The 18,912-nt window shown below is 45.7% G+C and overlaps 1 protein-coding gene across 1 annotated transcript in view; it reads left to right on the plus strand.

The window, feature by feature from the left end:
- The first annotated feature begins 3,266 nt into the window (after nucleotides 1-3,266).
- Nucleotides 3,267-18,912, plus strand: part of HNRNPUL1 (heterogeneous nuclear ribonucleoprotein U like 1) — a 47,416-nt gene continuing 31,770 nt past the window's right edge. The window contains exons 1-9 of the mRNA XM_056846076.1: nucleotides 3,267-3,443; nucleotides 3,916-4,053; nucleotides 5,169-5,421; nucleotides 7,816-7,889; nucleotides 10,662-10,801; nucleotides 12,397-12,496; nucleotides 13,385-13,497; nucleotides 13,748-14,014; nucleotides 14,788-14,910. Coding sequence (XP_056702054.1) covers nucleotides 3,281-3,443; nucleotides 3,916-4,053; nucleotides 5,169-5,421; nucleotides 7,816-7,889; nucleotides 10,662-10,801; nucleotides 12,397-12,496; nucleotides 13,385-13,497; nucleotides 13,748-14,014; nucleotides 14,788-14,910 — 1,371 coding nt within the window. The 5' untranslated portion in view covers nucleotides 3,267-3,280. The remainder of the gene's footprint in view (nucleotides 3,444-3,915; nucleotides 4,054-5,168; nucleotides 5,422-7,815; nucleotides 7,890-10,661; nucleotides 10,802-12,396; nucleotides 12,497-13,384; nucleotides 13,498-13,747; nucleotides 14,015-14,787; nucleotides 14,911-18,912) is intronic.

The raw sequence follows: 18,912 nt of genomic DNA on the forward strand, positions 1-18,912 counted from the left end.
GAGAGATGCTAAAAGAAACAAAAAAGGGTTCTTTTCCTATGTACAGAGTAGGAGTAAGAACAAGGACAAGATAAGCCCATTGCGTGGACCGGAAAGTGAAATTGTAACAGGAGATGAAGAGAGGGCAGAACTCCTCAATTTCTACTTTTCCTCAGTCTTTTCTCATGAGGGAAGTGGTGCTCAACATGGCATAAACAGAACATGTGATGAGGGAAGGGATTTGCAGCCTAGAATTGGCATGGGGGTAGTGCACAAACACCTGGTTTCTTTAAATGAAACAAAATCCTCTGGGCCAGATGAATTGCACCCAAGGGTACTCAAAGAACTTGCAGATGTAATTTCGGAACCTCTGCCCATTATTTTTGAAAAGTCTTGGCAAACAGGTGAGGTGCCAGAAGACTGGTGTCGGGCAAATGTTGTCCCCATCTTCAAGAAGGGGAAAAAGGAGGATCCGGGTAACTACTGACCCATCAGCTTGACTTCTATACCAGGAAAAGTGTTCAAACAAATAATCAAACAGTCAGTCCTTGAGCATTTAGAAAGAACTGATCCTATCACTAAGAGCCAGCACGGGTTTCTCAAGAATAAGTCATGTCAGAGTAATCTTATCTCTTTTTTTGAGAAAGTTACTACCTTGCTGGATCAGGGGAATGCTGTAGACATAATATTGTCGAAGGCTTTCACGGTCAGAGTTCATTGGTTCTTGTAGGTTATCCGGGCTGTGTAACCGTGGTCTTGGAATTTTCTTTCCTGACGTTTCGCCAACAGCTGTGGCAGGCATCTTCAGAGTAGTAACACTGAAGGACAGTGTCTCTCAGTGTCAAGTGTGTAGGAAGAGTCAGAGAGGGGTTGGGTTTGAGCTGAGTACTGTCCTGCAGACGTAATGTGCTAATCATTGTCCTGTAAGTATCAAGATAATGTACTAATGAGAGTGTGGTATGTTAATATGGAAGCATTGTATCCTGAAATGATCTGGTAATGTGTGAAATCCAAAGCTAATCTGCATGGCTATTGTTGACTGTAGCCTTTATTAGTCTGGAGGTTTTTCAGGGCAGGAAGCCAAGCCTTATTCATTCTTAAACTCTCTTCTTTTCTGTTAAAGTTGTGCTGATGTTTATGAATTTCAATGGCTTCTCTGTGCAATCTGACAAAATAGTTTACCATGGAAAAGGAAATTGTGGGTAAACTCCCATTTCTTGATACCCTTGTCATCCGTAAAACAAACTTTAAGTTAGGTCACAAGGTCTACCGGAAACCAACTCACACAGATCGCTACTTACACAAAAACTCCAACCACCGCCCCCCCCACAAGAGCTGTAGACATAGTTTATCTAGATTTCAGTAAGGCTTTTGATAAGGTTCCACATAGTATTCTAGTTGACAAATTGGGAAAATGTGGTTTAGATCCTATTATTGTTAGGTGGATCTGTAACTGGTTGACAGATCGTACCCAAAGAGTGCTGGTTAATGGTTCCTCGTCCACTTGGAGAGAAGTGACAAGTGGAGTTCCTCAGGGATCTGTGCTGGGCCCTGTGTTGTTCAACATCTTTATAAATGATTTGGATGAAGGAATAGAGGGGATGCTTATTAAATTTGCAGATGATACTAAATTGGGAGGGGTAGCAAATACGGTAGACGACAGAGCCAATATGCAGGATGATCTTGACAGGCTGGAGAAGTGGGCTAGAACTAATAAAATGCATTTCAACAAAGACAAATGTAAAGTTCTGCATTTAGGTAGGAAAAATCAAATGCATAATTATAGGATGGGGGAGACTTGTCTGAGCAGTAGTGTGTGTGAAAAGGATCTTGGGGTCTTAGTAGACCAAACACTGAACATGAGTCAGCAGTGTGATGCAGTAGCTAAAAAGGCAAATGCAGTCTTGGGCTGCATCAACAGAAGTATAGTGTCTAGATCATGCGAAGTGATGGTATCGCAAAATATTGTCGAAGGCTTTCACGGTCAGAGTTCATTGGTTCTTGTAGGTTATCCGGGCTGTGTGGCCGTGGTCTTGGTATTTTCTTTCCTGCTGGCGAAACGTCAGGAAAGAAAATACCAAAACCACAGCCACACAGCCCGGATAACCTACAAGAACCAATGATGGTATCACTTTACTCTGGTCTGGTTAGACCTCAGCTAGAGTACTGTGTTCCGTTTTGGGCACCACAATTTAAGAAGGATGTAAACAAGCTGGAACGTGTCCAGAGAAGGGCAACAAAGATGGTGAGGGGTCTCGAGACCAAGTCCTATGAGGAAAGGTTGAAGGAGCTGGGTATGTTTAGCCTGAAGAGGAGAAGACTGAGAGGGGATATGATAACCATCTTCAAATACTTGAAGGGCTGTCATATAGAGGAGGGTGCCGAGTTGTTTTCTGTTGCCCCATAAGGTCGGACCAGAACCAACGGGTTGAAATTAAATCAAAAGAGCTTCCGTCTAGACATTAGGAAGAATTTTCTAAAAGTTAGAGCGGTTCCTCAGTGGAACAGGCTTCCTCGGGAGGTGGTAAGCTCTCCTTCCCTGGAGGTTTTTAAGAAGAGGTTAGATGGCCACCTGTCAGCCATGCTGATTCTGTGACCTTAGGCAGATGATGGGAGGGAGGGCATCTTGGCCGTCTTCTGGGCATGGAGTAGGGGTCACTGGGGCTGTGGGGGGGAGGTAGTTGTGAATTTCCTACCTTGTGCAGGGGGTTGGACTTGATGACCCTGGTGGTCCCTTCCAACTCTAGGATTCTAAAAGCCCCCCGCCCCAGCACTCAGTCAATAAAAATTCTACATACAAATACCATTGGCAACGGTCGCCAAAATAAAGCCCAGCCAATGAGAAAAAAACCGGGGGGGGGGGAAAGACATCTCTTGACATACAGGGCTTCTGATTGGTCTCCAGGAAAATGATCCCAGCTCTTGCATCGTAGAGCATTCTTTCCCCCGCCTCCTCTTCTCCGGACGGTTTCAAACGGCTCGAAGGAAAGCGATCTGTTTTCGACCAATGAAAAAGCTCTTTATAGACCGGCTCCTTTCCGTGTCCAATGGGTGCTCTTTTTTCACAGTCCGAGAACGAGCGGGAGTCAGAGGGAAAGAAGGGAGGGAGCGGAGGTAAAGAGTGCTCAATCAAAGAGAGCCTTACATTTCCTTCCACGACCGCTGGCCAATCAGGGAGGCCGGTGCATGGCGGTGAGGCCCTGGGAAGGGAGGAGGGCGAGGGCGGCCATTTTGAGCCCGGCCCGAAACGGAGGCTCGATGGCCGGGCAACCGCGACTCAACGGCGGCGACTGAGGAGGCCATGGATGTACGGAGGCTGCGCGTCAACGAGTTGAAGGAGGAGCTGGCCCGTCGCGGCCTCGACACGCGGGGGCTGAAGGCTGAGCTGGCCGAGCGGCTGCAGGCGGCGCTAGAAGCCGAGCAGGGCCGCGACGGAGCGCTGGATCCGCTGTCGGACGGACACTGTAAGCGAGAAGCCTGCGGGCCTCGGCCAGAAGCAGCCCCGACCGGGACGGGATCTGTGTTGGGACGCGGGTGGGCCTTCTGGCGCAGCTCCGGCCCGGGGACGCGGAGTTTCCGTTACTCTGTTGCCTCAGGGCAAGCGGCGGGCGTGTGGGCCTCCGGTGCAGCTCTGTAGTAGGACTTGTGAACTTTCTGGTCTAGCAGATCTGCGCGCTCTGCCGTTGGAATCCCACATAATATTGAGCAACAGCCCCATGTGGGTTCCACACATCTCACAGTGGCGGGGAGAGTGTCAGGAGAGCACTAGAGACTGTGGCAAGTTGAATGGATGCCTTTGGAGTGAGAGGAGGAGGGCCCCATTGAAGGAAAAAAAACACGACGGAATATAGTAGGGATTAATGTGTGTTTGGGAGATGGGTATGAATGGAGTAGTATAGTACCGTTAATCTGTGTTCTTGCATTTTCTATTTCAAGATGGCATCCATAGCGGGATGCATCAGGACAGCCTGCAAGGATACCACCAAACTTACGAGCACTGCAACATTAAACAGGAGAATGAGTCCAGGTTCGAGAGGAGGCCTCTCGACCACGAACATCCTGGCTTACGTTCAGGTAAGACAGAGCATTTTAAGAATTGCTCTTTCGTGTGAACAGGCTGTGGTAATGCTGTAGATCAGGAGTGTCAAACATAAGGCCTGTGGGCTAGATCCAGCCCCTTGAGCGCTCTTATCCAGCCAGCAGAGACAGCCACCCCCTCCCACTCAACATGGGTTGGCAAGGCATGACCCTGCCCAACCAAGTGGCATTTAGGTCATATCCGGCCCTCGTAACAGTTGAGTTCAACACCCCTGCTGTAGCTATTCCTGCCTTTGATCTGACCCAAATGTTCTACATTACTCCAAAGAGAGACCTTTTTATTTAAAGATGTTAACTGATTTGGGAGAAAACCAGGTACTAAATATGTAAAATTCTCCCTGCCAGTTAAATAAATAGCCCCCAAAGAAAGTGGTACACAGTTTTAAACTGCAGAACAGCTATTGAAACGATGTGCGTGCATGTGTGGAGGCCAGCCCCGTAGACTGCAGATGTTCATGTGCGCCTTCTACGGGGGTGTTACAGAGAGTCTCTGTGCAGTCATAACTTGCCACCCATACACTCCCCCTTTCAATGTGGGCACTGTTAGTGCTTCTGGGTTTTTTTAAAGCCTTTTGTTCATGTGGGAGAAAATAAGAAGCGTGCTCGAGAATACCATTTGGAGTAGGGCTGCACCTACCCCTGCTAAATACAGTGTCTAGGTAATGGAGTGCATTTTGCCCTTTTCCGGCCACATCTGAGTTTCCAGCCTATTTACTTTTGTCCCCTAAAATTTAGTGGTATTTGGGCCAGCCCTGTCTCTTTTTCCACATAGCCTGGTCTCAGGCTTAGCAGAACGTGATTAAGTTGGGGCTGTTAGCAGTGTGGCCCAGCGATGTCGATTAAATTGGTAGTCCCATTGATGGTAACCACATTTGCTTTGAACTGTATACGCGATCTCTACCAAACTCCTTCAAATACTGGATTGGAGCCAAGCTGTTTGGCAAACAAAGGCTTCAGTGGCACCTCTCAGGTTTATGTCAATGATTCCTTCTGCTCGGAAGGAAACAAGTCTGCCGTTGTGCTTTACCATGCATCTTCAGAGCGGTAGTTTTCGTGTTCAATGAAATACCGTATCTGGTGCTTAAATGCAGACATGAAGCTGGAAGTGAAGCCAGAGGAGCCGGCCTTGGGCTACAACACAGCAGCCTCGGGTTATGGGCCACCTGCCTCCAACTACAACACTTCTGGTTCTGGCTACAGTACCACTGGTGTGGGTTACAATGCCTCTGGCTTTGGCTCTTCTGACTCATCTCAGTCCTGGCAGCAGCAGCCACAGCAAGGCCGGAAGAGGCCCTTCGAAGAACAAAGGGGCCGCGGCTACTACGAACACCGAGAGGATAAAAGGTGCGTTCAGGCAAGTCTTTGGGGGACATTGGCAGCTGCCGCTTGTTCTGCCTCAACCACTTCTCCTTTACCCCCAAGTGATAGGCGGGAGGGTTTAAGAGAAATTGACAGTGGCATCTTGGAAGCACCCAAGGCAGAGAGAGGGTGGCATTTCTCAGAAATGCATTCTTAATCTCCTTGATTTAACAAGCTTTAATTTGTCGTCCATTTTTCCCAGGGAGGGACTATTGCTCAGTGGCAGAGCCTCTGCTTGGCATGTGGAAGGTCCCTGGTTCAATCCCTGGCATCTCCCAATTAAAAAGGACCAGGCAGTAGGGGATGTGAAAGACCTCTGTCTGAGAACCTGGAGAGCCAGGCTGAGTAGACAGTACTGACCTTGGTGGACCAAGGCAGCTTCACGTGTGGGTGTTCTCATTGATACAGGCCAATTACAAACTTTGAAAAGCAATTCAGTCGGACTGCAAAGATCTCTTACTACCTTGCTGGATCAGGGGAATGCTGTAAACATAGTTTACCTTGATTTCAGTAAGGCTTTTGATAAGGTTCCACATAATATTCTTGATGACAAATTGGGGAAAAGATCTGTTTACTGTTAGGTGGATCTGTAATGGGTTGACATATCTCACCCAAAGAGTGCTTGTTAATGGTTCCCCTTCCCTTTGGAGAGAAGTGACTAGTGGAGTGCCTCAGGGATCTGTCCTGGGCCCTGTGTTGTTCAACATCTTTATAAATTATTTGGATGAAGGGATAGAGGTGATGCTTATTAAATTTGCAGACGATACTAAATTGGGAGGTGTAGCAAATACGGTAGAAGACAGAGCCAGGATACCGGATGATCTTGACAGGCTGGAGAATTAATTATTAGCTAAAACTAATAAAATGCACTTCAACAAAGATAAATGTAAAGTTCTGCATTTAGGTAGGAAAAATCAAATGCATAATTATAGGATGGGGGAGACTTGTCTTAGCAGTAGTGTGTGCGAAAAGGATCTTGGGGTCTTAGTAGACCAAACACTGAACATGAGTCAGCAGTGTGTTGCGGTAGCTAAAAACGCAAATGCAATCTTGGGCTGTATCAATAGACGTATAGTGTCCAGATCACGTGAAGTGATGCTATCGCTTTACTCTGCTCTGGTTAGACCTCACCTATAGTATTGTGTTCAGCTCTGGGCACCACAATTTCAGAAAGATGTAGCCTAGCTGGAACGGGTCCAGAGAAGGGCAACAAAGATGGTGAGGGGTCTGGAGACCGTCCTATGAGGAAAGGTTGAAGGAGCTGGGTATGTTTAGGCTGAAGAGGAGAAGACTGAGAGGGGGTATGATAAGCATCTTCAAGTACTTGAAGAGCTGTCATATAGAGATGATGCCGAGTTGTTTTCTGTTGCCTCAGAAAGTCGGACCAGAACCAATGGGTTTAAATAAAATCAAAAGAGTTTCCGTTTAGACAGTAGGAAGAATTTTCTAACAGAGCAGTTCTTCAGTGGAACAGGCTTCCTCGGGAGGTGGTAAGCTCACCTTCCCTGGAGGTTTTTAAAAAGAAGTTAGATCTTTCAGCAATGCTGATTCTATGACCTTAAGCAGATGATGAGAGGGAGGGCATCTTGGCCATCTTCTGGGCATGTAGTAGGGGTCACTGGGGGCTTGGGGGGGGAGGTAGTTGTGAATTTCCTGCATTGTGCAGGGGGTTGGACTAGATGACCCTGGTGGTTCCTTCCAACTCTATGATTCTATGAAACAGTGCAGTAGGAATAGCATCGCAGAACAAGAAGTTGCAATGGGCGCAGCGCAGTTGAATTTATAAGGGAGGAGGAAAGAACTGTCAAGTCACAGTCAATTTACCTGTAGTGCTTTTAAGGCGAGAGATGAACAGCTATGGTTTGCCATTGCCTACCTCTACAAAACAACCCTGGATTTCCTCAGTGGCACTCCCAACCAAGCCCTAATCAGGGTCAACCCTGCTTATTTTCCGAGATCTGATGAGATTGGGCCAGCCTGGGCTGTCCAGGTCAGGGCTTAATTTGTAATACCTTGTAACAAATTAGGTCATCATCTTGACTAACACTTTGGCCTTAAATTCTGCGGCTCAAGTAAGTTTAGTTGAAAGTCATGGAACTTGCATAAAATCAATTCAAGGTCAGGGTGTAAATTCAGACCAAGCTTTCCTGTAAACTGCTGCTTTTGATTGTGAACAACAGCAATGAGAAGCCGCTGGCTGGTTTAATTCAGGCAAAGGGGTTGGAAGTTTATTTCCAGCAGGATACTGAGTGACTTGGGAGTTGGAGGGGGGGTCTGATTGCTGTAAGGTCGTGATAGACGCTATTCACAAGATGGCCTTGCAGGCTGCCACTTGGGCCCCCCTCAAATGGATGAATGCGTTTGCATTCTCTCTTCTAGGGGCCGATCTCCTCAGCCACCTGCCGAGGACGACGAGGAAGATTTTGACGACACGCTGGTGGCCATCGATACCTGTGAGTCTTGGGAATTGCAGCAGGCTGTCTCCTCTTGTCCAATGCCTGTTCTCTTTTTAGCTTGTGCTGAAAGGAGGCACCTGATGGGATCTCCCTTTATGCTCTTACTGTGGGTTGCTTTCAGGGCACTGCTTATACAGAGTGTGACAGGGTGGTAGTACAGAGGGAGAGGAATCCTTGGCAGATTGTTTTCAGCAGTAGTATGTCTAGCCTGCCAGAAGTTCCAAATCCTGCTCTTTGCATTTGCAAGCCAAGGTCTCTTCTGCCCCTTCAGATATCCAAAGGAAGGTGGGGGGCCCATTTTAGGTCATTTAAGTTACATGTCCCCGACGTGGAGGCCAAAGGCATCATGGTGCCCACCAAGTGTTTTTAGAAAGTGGGCAGGGCCAAGGGAGGCTTTAGCCCAGCAAGGATTCTGATTCTCCATTAGAGAATTGATTGGCTGTGCAGTTTTTTTATACCATTGCTTTAATATCAGAGGTCACCACAACACAAGGATCTTCACTGGTTGACTGAAGGTAAGCTGTGGCAGCCATTTTGTGACTGGATCTGCCTCCTCCTATCCACCATCCTATGTCAGAATTCCAGAGGTGCCCGCAGGCTCAAAAAAGTTGGGGATCCCTAATTTAAGGTAATTGATAATAGTGGGGGGGGGGCAGTGCCACAAACCACTCATGAGCTCTTACCTGCGCCCATTTTCTTCCCTGAACCTTCTGGTTCTTGAGAACTCACAGGGACCAAGGAAGTGGTACTGTTTTCTGGAGAGCCTGGCTGCTTTGCTGGCTTTATCCACATCCACACTGGGAGAGAGGATGGTTCTCAGTTTGTGAGCCTTAGCAGGACTGCCATCACAGAAATCCAGCACAAGGCTCACAAAATGCTTAACCCACAATGCAAGAAATGTCTACTTATGGTGAACTAATAGTGAATACAAAGAACAAACAAACACAATGCTGTACTGGTTCTTGTAGGTTATCCGGGCTGTGTAACCGTGGTCTTGGTATTTTCTTTCCTGACGTTTCGCCAGCAGCTGTGGCAGGCAGTAACACTGAAGGACAGTGTCTCTCAGTGTCAAGTGTGTAGGAAGAGAGGGGTTGGGTTGAGCTGAATCACTGCAAAAAGTATCAAGGTAATGTGCTAAACCTTTGATACTTTTTGCAGGACAATGATTCAGCTCAACCCAACCCCTTTCTGACTATATATTACTCTTCCTACACACTTGACACTGAGAGACACTGTCCTTCAGTGTTACTCCTCTGAAGATGCCTGCCACAGCTGCTGGCGAAACGTCAGGAAAGAAAATACCAAGACCACGGTTACACAGCCCCGATAACCTACAAGAACCAATAAACTGACCGTGAAAGCCTTCGACAATACAGTGCTGTACAACAGTAAGTCTATGAGAACACACAACTACTAGTCAAAGAGAAAATATACAAAAACAGTCCAACCATTGACCTCCAATATTAGAAATGGTGCTCTTGTGGAGCGGTCTGTTGACTATAATAAAGCTTCCGCAGTCAGGTTGTAATATCGTTCCAAACTGCAAAATGGTAACTTGAACTGCGTAAACGGCATGACTTTTCAGTGGAGCTGCTTCAAAAGTGCATCCTCTGCGGCTCTGAGCGTAGCGTGGCAAACGCAATTAGCGTAACTTGGGTCTCGGTTGTACCATATCCGCTGATCCTTTTGAGGTGCTCTTATTTATATCCCTCTGGCTTTATGTTTAGGGATTTTACAACAATAAAGTGGTACATGTATCCCAGGTATTTAAATCCACGTTTCACCCTGAGGCTTCTTCAGCCTAAAAATACAGCAAATTTAACGTAACATAACAAGTATGTTCACTAAAAATATAAAGTGCAATGCACTTACAAACACATTTGGAAACCTTTTACCACTTGTTTATATATTATTTCTCAAAATGCATTAGTATACTAAGCCATGGCTTAGTGAGCCTTGTGCTGGATTTTTTGTATTAAATCACACTTATTGCAGCATAGGGGATTACTTTCGTTTGTTTCTAATCTCAGAAATCCAGCAGATGGGTCTAGGCCAGGGGTGTTGAACTTATTTGTTACAAGTGTTGGATATTACATAAATGTCACTTGGTCAGGCCGGGCCATTCCTTGCCAGCCCAGATTGGGAACACGGGGGCGAGGGGTGTGTGGCTGCCTTGGCTGGCGAGCCTGCTGCAGGCTTGTCAGCTTAGATTGAGAGTTGGGGGGTGGCTTTCTTGGCTGACTCACAGGCCAGATAAGCGCTCTCAAGGAGTCGGAGCTGGCCCACAGGCCTTATGTTTGAGACCCCTGTTCTGGGCGATCAAGAGCCTCAACCAGCTGCTGTGTCGTCATTGATTAGCATGCTTCTGATGCTTTCTGTACCAGTCCCTATTGGAAAAAAAATATTCGCTTCTTAGTACTCTGGTAAACATTTTTTGCGTTTATCCCCTGAAGATGTGCATTGATTGAGAGTCCGTGTGGTATAGTGCTGAACTAGGACCACAGGCGGCCCGGGTTTGAATCCCCACTTCTGCCATGAAAGCTCAACTGGGTGAACTCTCTGGCCTACCTCACAGGGTTGCTGTGTAGAAAGTAAAAGAGGAAAGAATAATGTTCTAAGCCACTTTGAGTCCCAGCTGTGGGGGAGAAAAGTGGGATATTAATAAATGCAAATGCATTTATTTCCAAGCTGTGGTCAGGGCGGGTTGCAGGTATATCTGCCGCAAGCCCTCTGACTTTCTCAGACGCTCTCTTTGGTTTTGCCTTCCAGATAATTGTGATCTGCATTTCAAAGTTGCCCGGGACCGATACAGTGGCTACCCTCTGACTATAGAGGGGTTTGCTTTTTTGTGGTCAGGCGCACGAGCCACATACGGTGTATGGCGAGGGAGGGTCTGTTTCGAGATGAAGGTAAGGAATCGTGCTTCTCTACTTGAATGCTGTGGAGGGTATCAGTCTGAGATGGCTTGTTCTTAGCTAGTCTGTACGAAGAAGAAAGATTTGTCAGTATGGCACCCCGAGATGTTGGTGGTGAAGCCACATTGTAAAAATGGCTAAGGGGGCTCCTCAGTCTGAGGTCTCCTCTTGGCTTCAGTGTTGTGCGCTTTAATTTCTCACAAGTATTTACACAAAAGCATTTTTTTTCTTACAATGTGTTGAGGAGAGTTTTGTGGATACCGTGAGCCGCCAAAAAGACAAATCAGTGGGTTCTAGATCAAATCAAGCCTGGACACTCTCTAGTAGCTAAAATGACTAAACTGAGGCTATTGTACTTTGGTCATGTTATGAGAAGAAAAGACTCACTGAAAAATACAGTAGTACTAGGAAACGTTGTAGGCAGCAGGAAAAGAGGAAGACCCAACATGAGGTGGAATCCACAGCCCTCAGTTTGCAAGACCTGAGCAAGGCTGTTAACTCTAGAACGTTTTGGAGGTAATTAATTCCTAGGGTTGCCAGCTCATAACACATGCTCACACTTTATTTTGTAGTTCTGTTCACTGGAATTGCTTCAGTGTCAAGTTGAGTAGTGCAGTGTTGACACTACTTGGATTGGTGTTCAAACTTAACAGATCTCTTACTGAAGAAACTTTCCCTCTGGGGGCATTTCTGAAATTGGTCTGCATCAGCCATATTCCTAGAACTTGGAACTTTGCCTCAAGCGCTTCCTTTGCCACTTGTTAAAGGTGTTCGGAGGCATCTTTAACCCATTGAATCTCTTTAGAAATCCACCCTATCCTGGCTATATTCCTGCATTGCTGGGAGATTCTTAAAGCCAGTGGTCGAAATTAATTAGCAGGAAAATCAAGTCTGTCGGTATCCCATTTGATTATCTTTTGATGCTTGGGAAAGAGCAAGCATTTAGATTGATACGTCAGCGCCTACTAGATATAGAAATGCAGACCCTAACTTCCCTAGCTAATAGACACTGTTCCCCCATGTTTCATGGTATTACTCCGGCTTATGGAGCTGCAGCTTCCTACTTGTTTTATTTGGAGTCACCGGACATTCGCAGAGCTTTCATGCTCGCTAGACTTAACATTCTTCCCTCAGCTATCCTACAAGGAAGATACAAAGGAATCCCTTTTATTGATAGGTATTGTCTATGTAAGACTGGGGATCCTGAACACTTAACTCACGTGCTGCTGTACTGCCAGCTTTACATGAGGCCGAGGAATTCATACATTAAACCCCTACTGCCTAGTGAACAGAGTCTTTCAGATCAGCAGTCCGTGATGTACCTTTTATCTGATAGAAACCCTACCGTTACCCAACAAGTAGCTAGTTTTCTCCTGTCTGCACAAAGGATTTGCGAGCAGTTTGTACGTACTTCTAAGTAATGCCCTTTTAATGTAATCTGTTTTAACCGATTTTGTAATTCTGTTTATGGTATACTGATGTAAATGCCTAATAAAGGTAATGATGATGATGAGAAATCCACCCTTATCGTTGGAGTTGTTTAATTTCAGAGTCGCTCTCAACTGAATGTCTGTCCTTTTTGTTCCCAGATAAACGAGGAGATCTCTGTTAAGCACCTTCCTCCCACCGAGCCTGATCCTCACGTCGTGCGGATTGGTTGGTCGCTGGATTCTTGCAGCACCCAGTTAGGTAAGCGACAAAATGGGAGCAGGGCAGAGGGCATGTGCCTGTCTCTATGCTTGGTTACCACTTTCCTTGTACATATTGGGGCTGTAATGTCAAGCTAAACAAGCTGGAGTTTTAAAATATATTTATTCTCTCCTATGAGAAAAACCACATGTGAGCAGGGGTCATCTCAGAGTAGGGGAGGCCTATCCTAACACAGTGTTGCAGGTGTGATTTGGGGCAGGGTTCTATATAATTTCTTTCTGCAGCTCAGAGGGAGGAGGCTTTGAGGGCTGGGATAACACCTGTTCTCTTCAACCTGTCCCTGTGATCCTGAGATTGCTGAAGTTTCAGGGGCCTGCTGGCAATTACAGTAGCTGCTGATAGGCTCCCGAGCCCAATCCATGGTGTTGGTTTTGACTTTTAAAGCTTTACAAGGCTTGGGACCAGGGTATCTAAAGGACCGTCTTCTCCCATGTGTTGCTGCCCAGGAATTAAAATCACAGGGAAAGGTCCTTCTGACCTATCAATAAAAAAGCTCATTGGGTGGGCACATGAAAGAGGGCCTTCAGTGGCAGCCCCATGATTCTGGAACAACCTTCCTAGGAGATGCACCTGGCCGTCCCACTTTTGATCTTTAGGAATCTGAAGACATTTTTATTTAGGACTGCATCTGGTTAATTTATTAGCAGTCCTAAACTGTGATTTTAAGTTTTGGGTTTTTTCATGTATTTTATCTATATTGTAAGCCACCTCAAGCACCATATGAAAGAAAGGCAGCTAATAAATGTTTTAAATAAAATAATTTTTCATAAAAAAAAAGGAAAACAGGGACTCTAAATAGTGGGCACCTTTTCCGTCCACTGCACAATGCCACATTCAAGTCTTCAGTGCCTTCTTTTGTCTGGTTAGGTGAGGAGCTTTACTCTTATGGCTACGGAGGCACCGGGAAGAAATCCACCAACAGCAAGTTTGAAAATTACGGTGAAACCTTCACGGAGAATGATGTCATCACCTGCCTCGTGGTAAGCCTAGTTTGTGGCTTATTTTTGGAAGCAACAGTTCATTCTCTTGTCCTGAGTCGTGGTGTTCCAAGAGGTGAGGAATTTTAAACGAGTGCCTGTTAGGAAGTATTGCTGAGGCCTGTTTGGTTGGCACAGAGGTCTTTACTGCCTCTGTGACAGAGGCAGGCGCAGATCCTGTAGGTGTGGCCGGAGCTGTCATCTTATTGTCTGACCTTCCCACCTTTGGCTGACGACTTCTCCCCTGCCGTAGGACTTTGAGTGCGGAGACGATATCGAAATGTCCTTCATGAAGAACGGGAAATGGCTTGGTGTGGCGTACCGGCTGCGGAAGGAGACATTGGGTGGCCGCGCACTCTTCCCTCATGTCTTGGTGAAGAACTGCTCCATTGAGTTCAACTTTGGCCAGAGGGAGGATGCCTTCTTCCCCGTCCCGCCGGGCTTCACCTTCATCCAACATCTTCCCCTGTTGGAACGAGTCCGGGGGACAATTGGACCAAAGAGCAAAACAGAATGTGAAGTAGGTGCCTGAGGAAGGGAGGGATGGGGCTGTCTAGATAGGCCCTTTGGATAGTCTGTTCTGATAGTTGAATACTGCCTCATGCGTCAGAAAAACCAAGTAGGCTGCTTGCATGGGGGGTGGGGTATCTTCCCCCCTCAAAAATTAATATAGGGTCTTGATGTCAGACTAGGCTAAGTATGAGGTCTTGGTCTAGCGAAGGAGACGCTTGGAGGACAACAGGAGGAAATGTTGGTCATGGTTTTTGTTGCGCAGCTTCTGCTGAAGAAAGCTGATCCTGCCTGTTTTGGGTTATAAGATTTCTAAAGGAAGCTCTTTGGCTGAGCAATATCTGGACTGGTCTCAGTCATCTCTGAGGGGCTGTTGAGTTTGTTAAACCCTTAGCTGTTGAGAGAAGGAGATGGTCTCAAAATATACCAAGAATAAAGAAATGTAGCCTTGTACAGCAGCTATGTATCTTCTCCCCCCCCCAAAAAAAACCCTCCGTACTTACAGCAGTCCTCCTCCTTATCCTAAGGAGCTTTGCTATCCCCTCTCTGGAATCGGAATGGAACATGTGTGGGCCTGAGAGATCTGGCAGTCAGCAACTTCTTGGCTGGCTGGGAAGAGTTAAGCATGCCTTTGAAAAGGGGCTGAGATGTCTCACTTCAGAGTTCTGTTCCTTGCTCCAGCCTGTGATCTGTGCCATGAGGATACCCACTCTCCCCGCCCCCACCAGTGAAAAGCTGGTTTGGGGGCACTTTTTAATCCTACCTTGCCTGTGTGCCTTTCAGATCCTGATGATGGTGGGGCTGCCTGCTGCCGGGAAGACCACATGGGCTATTAAGCATGCAGCAGCCAATCCAAGCAAGAAATACAACATCCTGGGAACAAACGCTATCATGGACAAAATGAGGGTAATATTTCTCACAATCCACAGCCCCTCACTCTACATTCATTCACCTTTCACACACACATACACTGAAATAACGCTCTTCAAACCTGTAACATTTTTACTCTTTTCGGGGACCCTTTATATGTAACACTTGTAAAGACACCTCTCTGTGTGTATTCTGAGTTGATGTGTGGTACACTGCCGCCTTGCCATCCTTAGCATTTCCGACTTAGTTTTGCTGCCCCCAAAGGCTCTTGTCTTAGAAGTTGAACCCAAAGAATAGGATGGCTTAGTTATATTTGGTAGAATGACAGAGCAGTTCAGCTCGTGGGGGTGGCTCTGATGTAAAAGGGGATCCTTAACTCAAAATAAAACAATTGTTTTCTCTTAAGCATGGTTTATTTAGAAGTATAACAGCATAACAGTTTTAGTCACGTTCATAAGCGTAATAGTTTCTGATAGTTACAGTTCTTTTCTGTCTGAAGTTCCTTAAAGTGATCTAGCCTCATGTCAAGTACTGCTGGGTTTTCCAACCAGCCTGGGTGATTTAATTCCTCTGCCCCGAGCCTGGAACCTTGGAGTTTATCCCCTTCTGAGGATGCCTTAACCAAACAGTAAATAACGCCGATAAAAGCTTTGTTAAAGAGTAATATAAAAGGTATAGGTGCGAACATACTTCAAGCGAATAGGTACAGTAAAATAATGACATCTAGTTCCTGAATACTCGCATAAATGAAGATAAGCATAAGTAATTTGGATGAAGGAATAGAGGGGATGCTAATTAAATTTGCAGATGATACTAAATTGGGAGAGGTAGCAAATACAGTAGAAGACAGAGCCAAGATACATGATGGTCTTGACAGGCTGGAGAATTGGGCTAGAACTAATAAAATGCACTTCAACAAAGACAAATGTAAAGTTCTGCATTTAGGTAAGAAAAGTCAAATGCATAATTATAGGATGGGGAAGACTTGTCTGAGCAGTAGTGTGTGTGCAAAGGATCTTGTGGTCTTAGTAGACCACACACTGAACATGAGTCAGCAGTGTGACGCGGTAGCTAAAAAGGCAAATGCAATCTTGGCCTGTATCAACAGAAGTATAGGGTCCAGATCACGCGAAGTGCTGGTATCGCTTTACTCTGCTCTGGTTAGACCTCACCTAGACTGTTGTGTACAGATTTGGGCACCAGAACTGGAATGTGTCCAGAGGAGGGCAACGAAGATGGTGAGGGGTCTGGAGACCAAGTCCTATGGGGAAAGGTTGAAGGAGCTGGGTATGTTTAGCCTGCAGAGGAGAAGATAGAGGTGGTATGATAACCATCTTCAAGTACTTGAAGGGCTGTCATATAGAGGATGGTGCCAAGTTGTTTTCTGTTGCCCCAAAGATCGGACCAGAACCAATGGGTTGAAAGTAAATCATAAGAATTTCCATCTAAACATTAGGAAGAATTCTCTGACAGAACGGTTCCTCAGTGGAACAGGCTTCCTCAGGAGGTGGTAAGCTCACCTTGCCTGGAAGTTTTTAAGCAGAGGCTAGATGGCCATCTGTCAGCAATGCTGATTCTATGACAGGCAGATCATGAAAGGGAGGGTATATTTGCCATCTTCTGGGCATGGAGTAGGGGATCACTGGGCGTGTGGGGTGGGGGGAGGACTGACTGTTTGATTTGTTCGAAAACCATTCCTGGTATAGAAGTCAAGCTGATGGGTTGGTAGTTACCCAGATCCTCCTTTTTCCCTTTCTTGAAGATGGGGCCAACATTTGACCGCCTCCAATCTTCTGACACCTCACCTGTTCTCCAAGAATTCTCAAAAATAATGGACAGAGGCTCAGAAATTACATCTGCAAGTTCTTTAAGTACCCTTGGATGCAATTCATCTGGCCCTAAGGACTTTGTTTCATTTAAAGAAACTAGGTGTTTGTGCACTACCCCAATGCCAATCCTAGTGCACTACCCCAATGCCAACTCCCTTCCCTCATCATGTGTTCTGTTGATGCCATGTTGAGCACTGTTTCCCTCGCAAGAAAAGACTGAGGAAAAGTCTCTTCATCTCCTGTTATAATTTCACTTATCTTGTCCTTGTTCTTATTCTTACTCTCTGCATAGGAAAAGAACCCTTTTTTTGTTGTGTTTAGCATCTCTCGCTAGCCTAAACTAACACTCTCCCTACTAGTGCTAGTTATTTGTTTATATGCTTCTTTGGTTATAAGGCCCTCCTTCCACTTCCTAAATGAGTGCTTTTATTTCTCAAATCTTTAAAAAGCTGTTTATGGAGCCACCCTGGCCTCTTTAGGCTCCTCCCATTTTTCCTTCTCATAGGAATGGTTTGTGATTGCACCTTCAGTATTTCATTTTTAAGAAACCCACGCCCTTCTTGAACTGTCTTCTCCTTAAACAGTAGAAAAGGGCAAGAGTCCATCAGCACCTTAAAGACTAACAAAAATATTTTCTGGTAGAGTATGAGCTTTCGTGAGCCATAGCTCACTTCTTCAGATACAGCTAGACTGTGAATCCATCTGTCTTTAAGTTAGTCCGTGCTGCAGACGGACTAACACGGCTACCCACTGTGAATTGTCTTCTCAAGTATTTCTGACTATGGGATTCTACCTAGCATAAGTTTAAGCTTGTTAAAATTTGCTGTACTAAATTCCAACCTATATGTCTGATTCCAAGATTACATGGTCACTACTACCCAGGGTGCCTACTACTTTAACCTCATCAACCAGTTCTTCCCTGTTGGTGAAAATCAAATCTAAGATAGCAGATCCCCTTGTTTCCCTGTCTACTTTCTGGAATAGGAAGTTGTCAGCAAGACAAGTCAGGAATTTATTAGATCTTGCATTTTTAGCAGAGTTGGACTTCCAACAGATATCCGGGTAATTAAAATCTCTCATGACCAGCGTGTCCCGTCTCTTTGAGAACTTTGGTCTAGGAGTGCCTCATCCAAGTTTTCTGTCTAGTTTGGTGGTCGATAGCAGACCTCCACTATAATATCACTATTATTTCTTATTCCTTTTATTTTTATCCATACACTCACGACTGAACTTACATGCTCAGATTCATGTATTTCTTCACAAGTATATACATATTTGACTTATAATGCTACTCCTCCCCCTTCCTTGTCTATCCCTTTTAAACAAGTTGTACCCCTCAGTCTTAATATTCCAATTGTGAGTGACATCCCATCAAGTTTCAGAAATGCCTATTAGGTCAAAATCCCTTCCTGTATTAGGGCTTCAAGTTCTTCCTGCTTGTTTCCCATACTCTATAAATTAGTGTACAGACATTGGAATCCATGGTTTATGTGCCCCAAGGATTTTATTTCTGTAGTTAATTGGGAGTTTATGTTCCCTCGCATGCATGCTACTCCCTGCAGATCTTTATTGTTCTCATCTCGTTATTTTCATCATGCTAGTCTAAGTTCTTGTCTCACTCCCCCATAGGATGTAGTTTAAAGCCCTCCTGATCAGGTTTGCGAGGCTCTCACCAAATACATTTTTCCTAACCTCGTGAGGTGCAAACCATCTCCCGATAGAAGAGCTTCTTCTCTAAAGCATAAGCCATGGTGCATAAAATCCAAACCTACCTTGATGACACCATCTACCCATCCAGTCATTAATTTTGTAGTATTCTTCTTTCCCTTCCTAAGCCACCACCTTCGGCAGGCAGAACTGACGAAAAAACAGCCTGCGCCCCCAGGTCCTTCACCTTCTTACCCAGAGCTGCATAGTCTTTTTTAATACGTTCTAGGCTGTGTCGGGCAATATCATTTGTTCCCACATGAATGAGCAAGAAAGGGTAATAATCTGTGGGCTTGATAAGTCTTCCTGCCCTTTCTGTCACATCCTGGATGTGTGCACCTGGTAGACAGCAGACCTCTCAAGACGACAAGTCCGGTCGGCATACTTTAGACTCTACCCCTCTCAGTAGGTAATCCCCAATTACCAGAATACGCCTCTTCCTAAATTGGGGAGCGGAAGATTGAGTCCTCTTATGTGCAGGAGCCTGAGAAATTTCTGTCAC

Source organism: Euleptes europaea, chromosome 3 (genome assembly GCF_029931775.1).
Source record: "Euleptes europaea isolate rEulEur1 chromosome 3, rEulEur1.hap1, whole genome shotgun sequence".
NCBI classification, from domain to species: Eukaryota; Metazoa; Chordata; class Lepidosauria; order Squamata; family Sphaerodactylidae; genus Euleptes; species Euleptes europaea.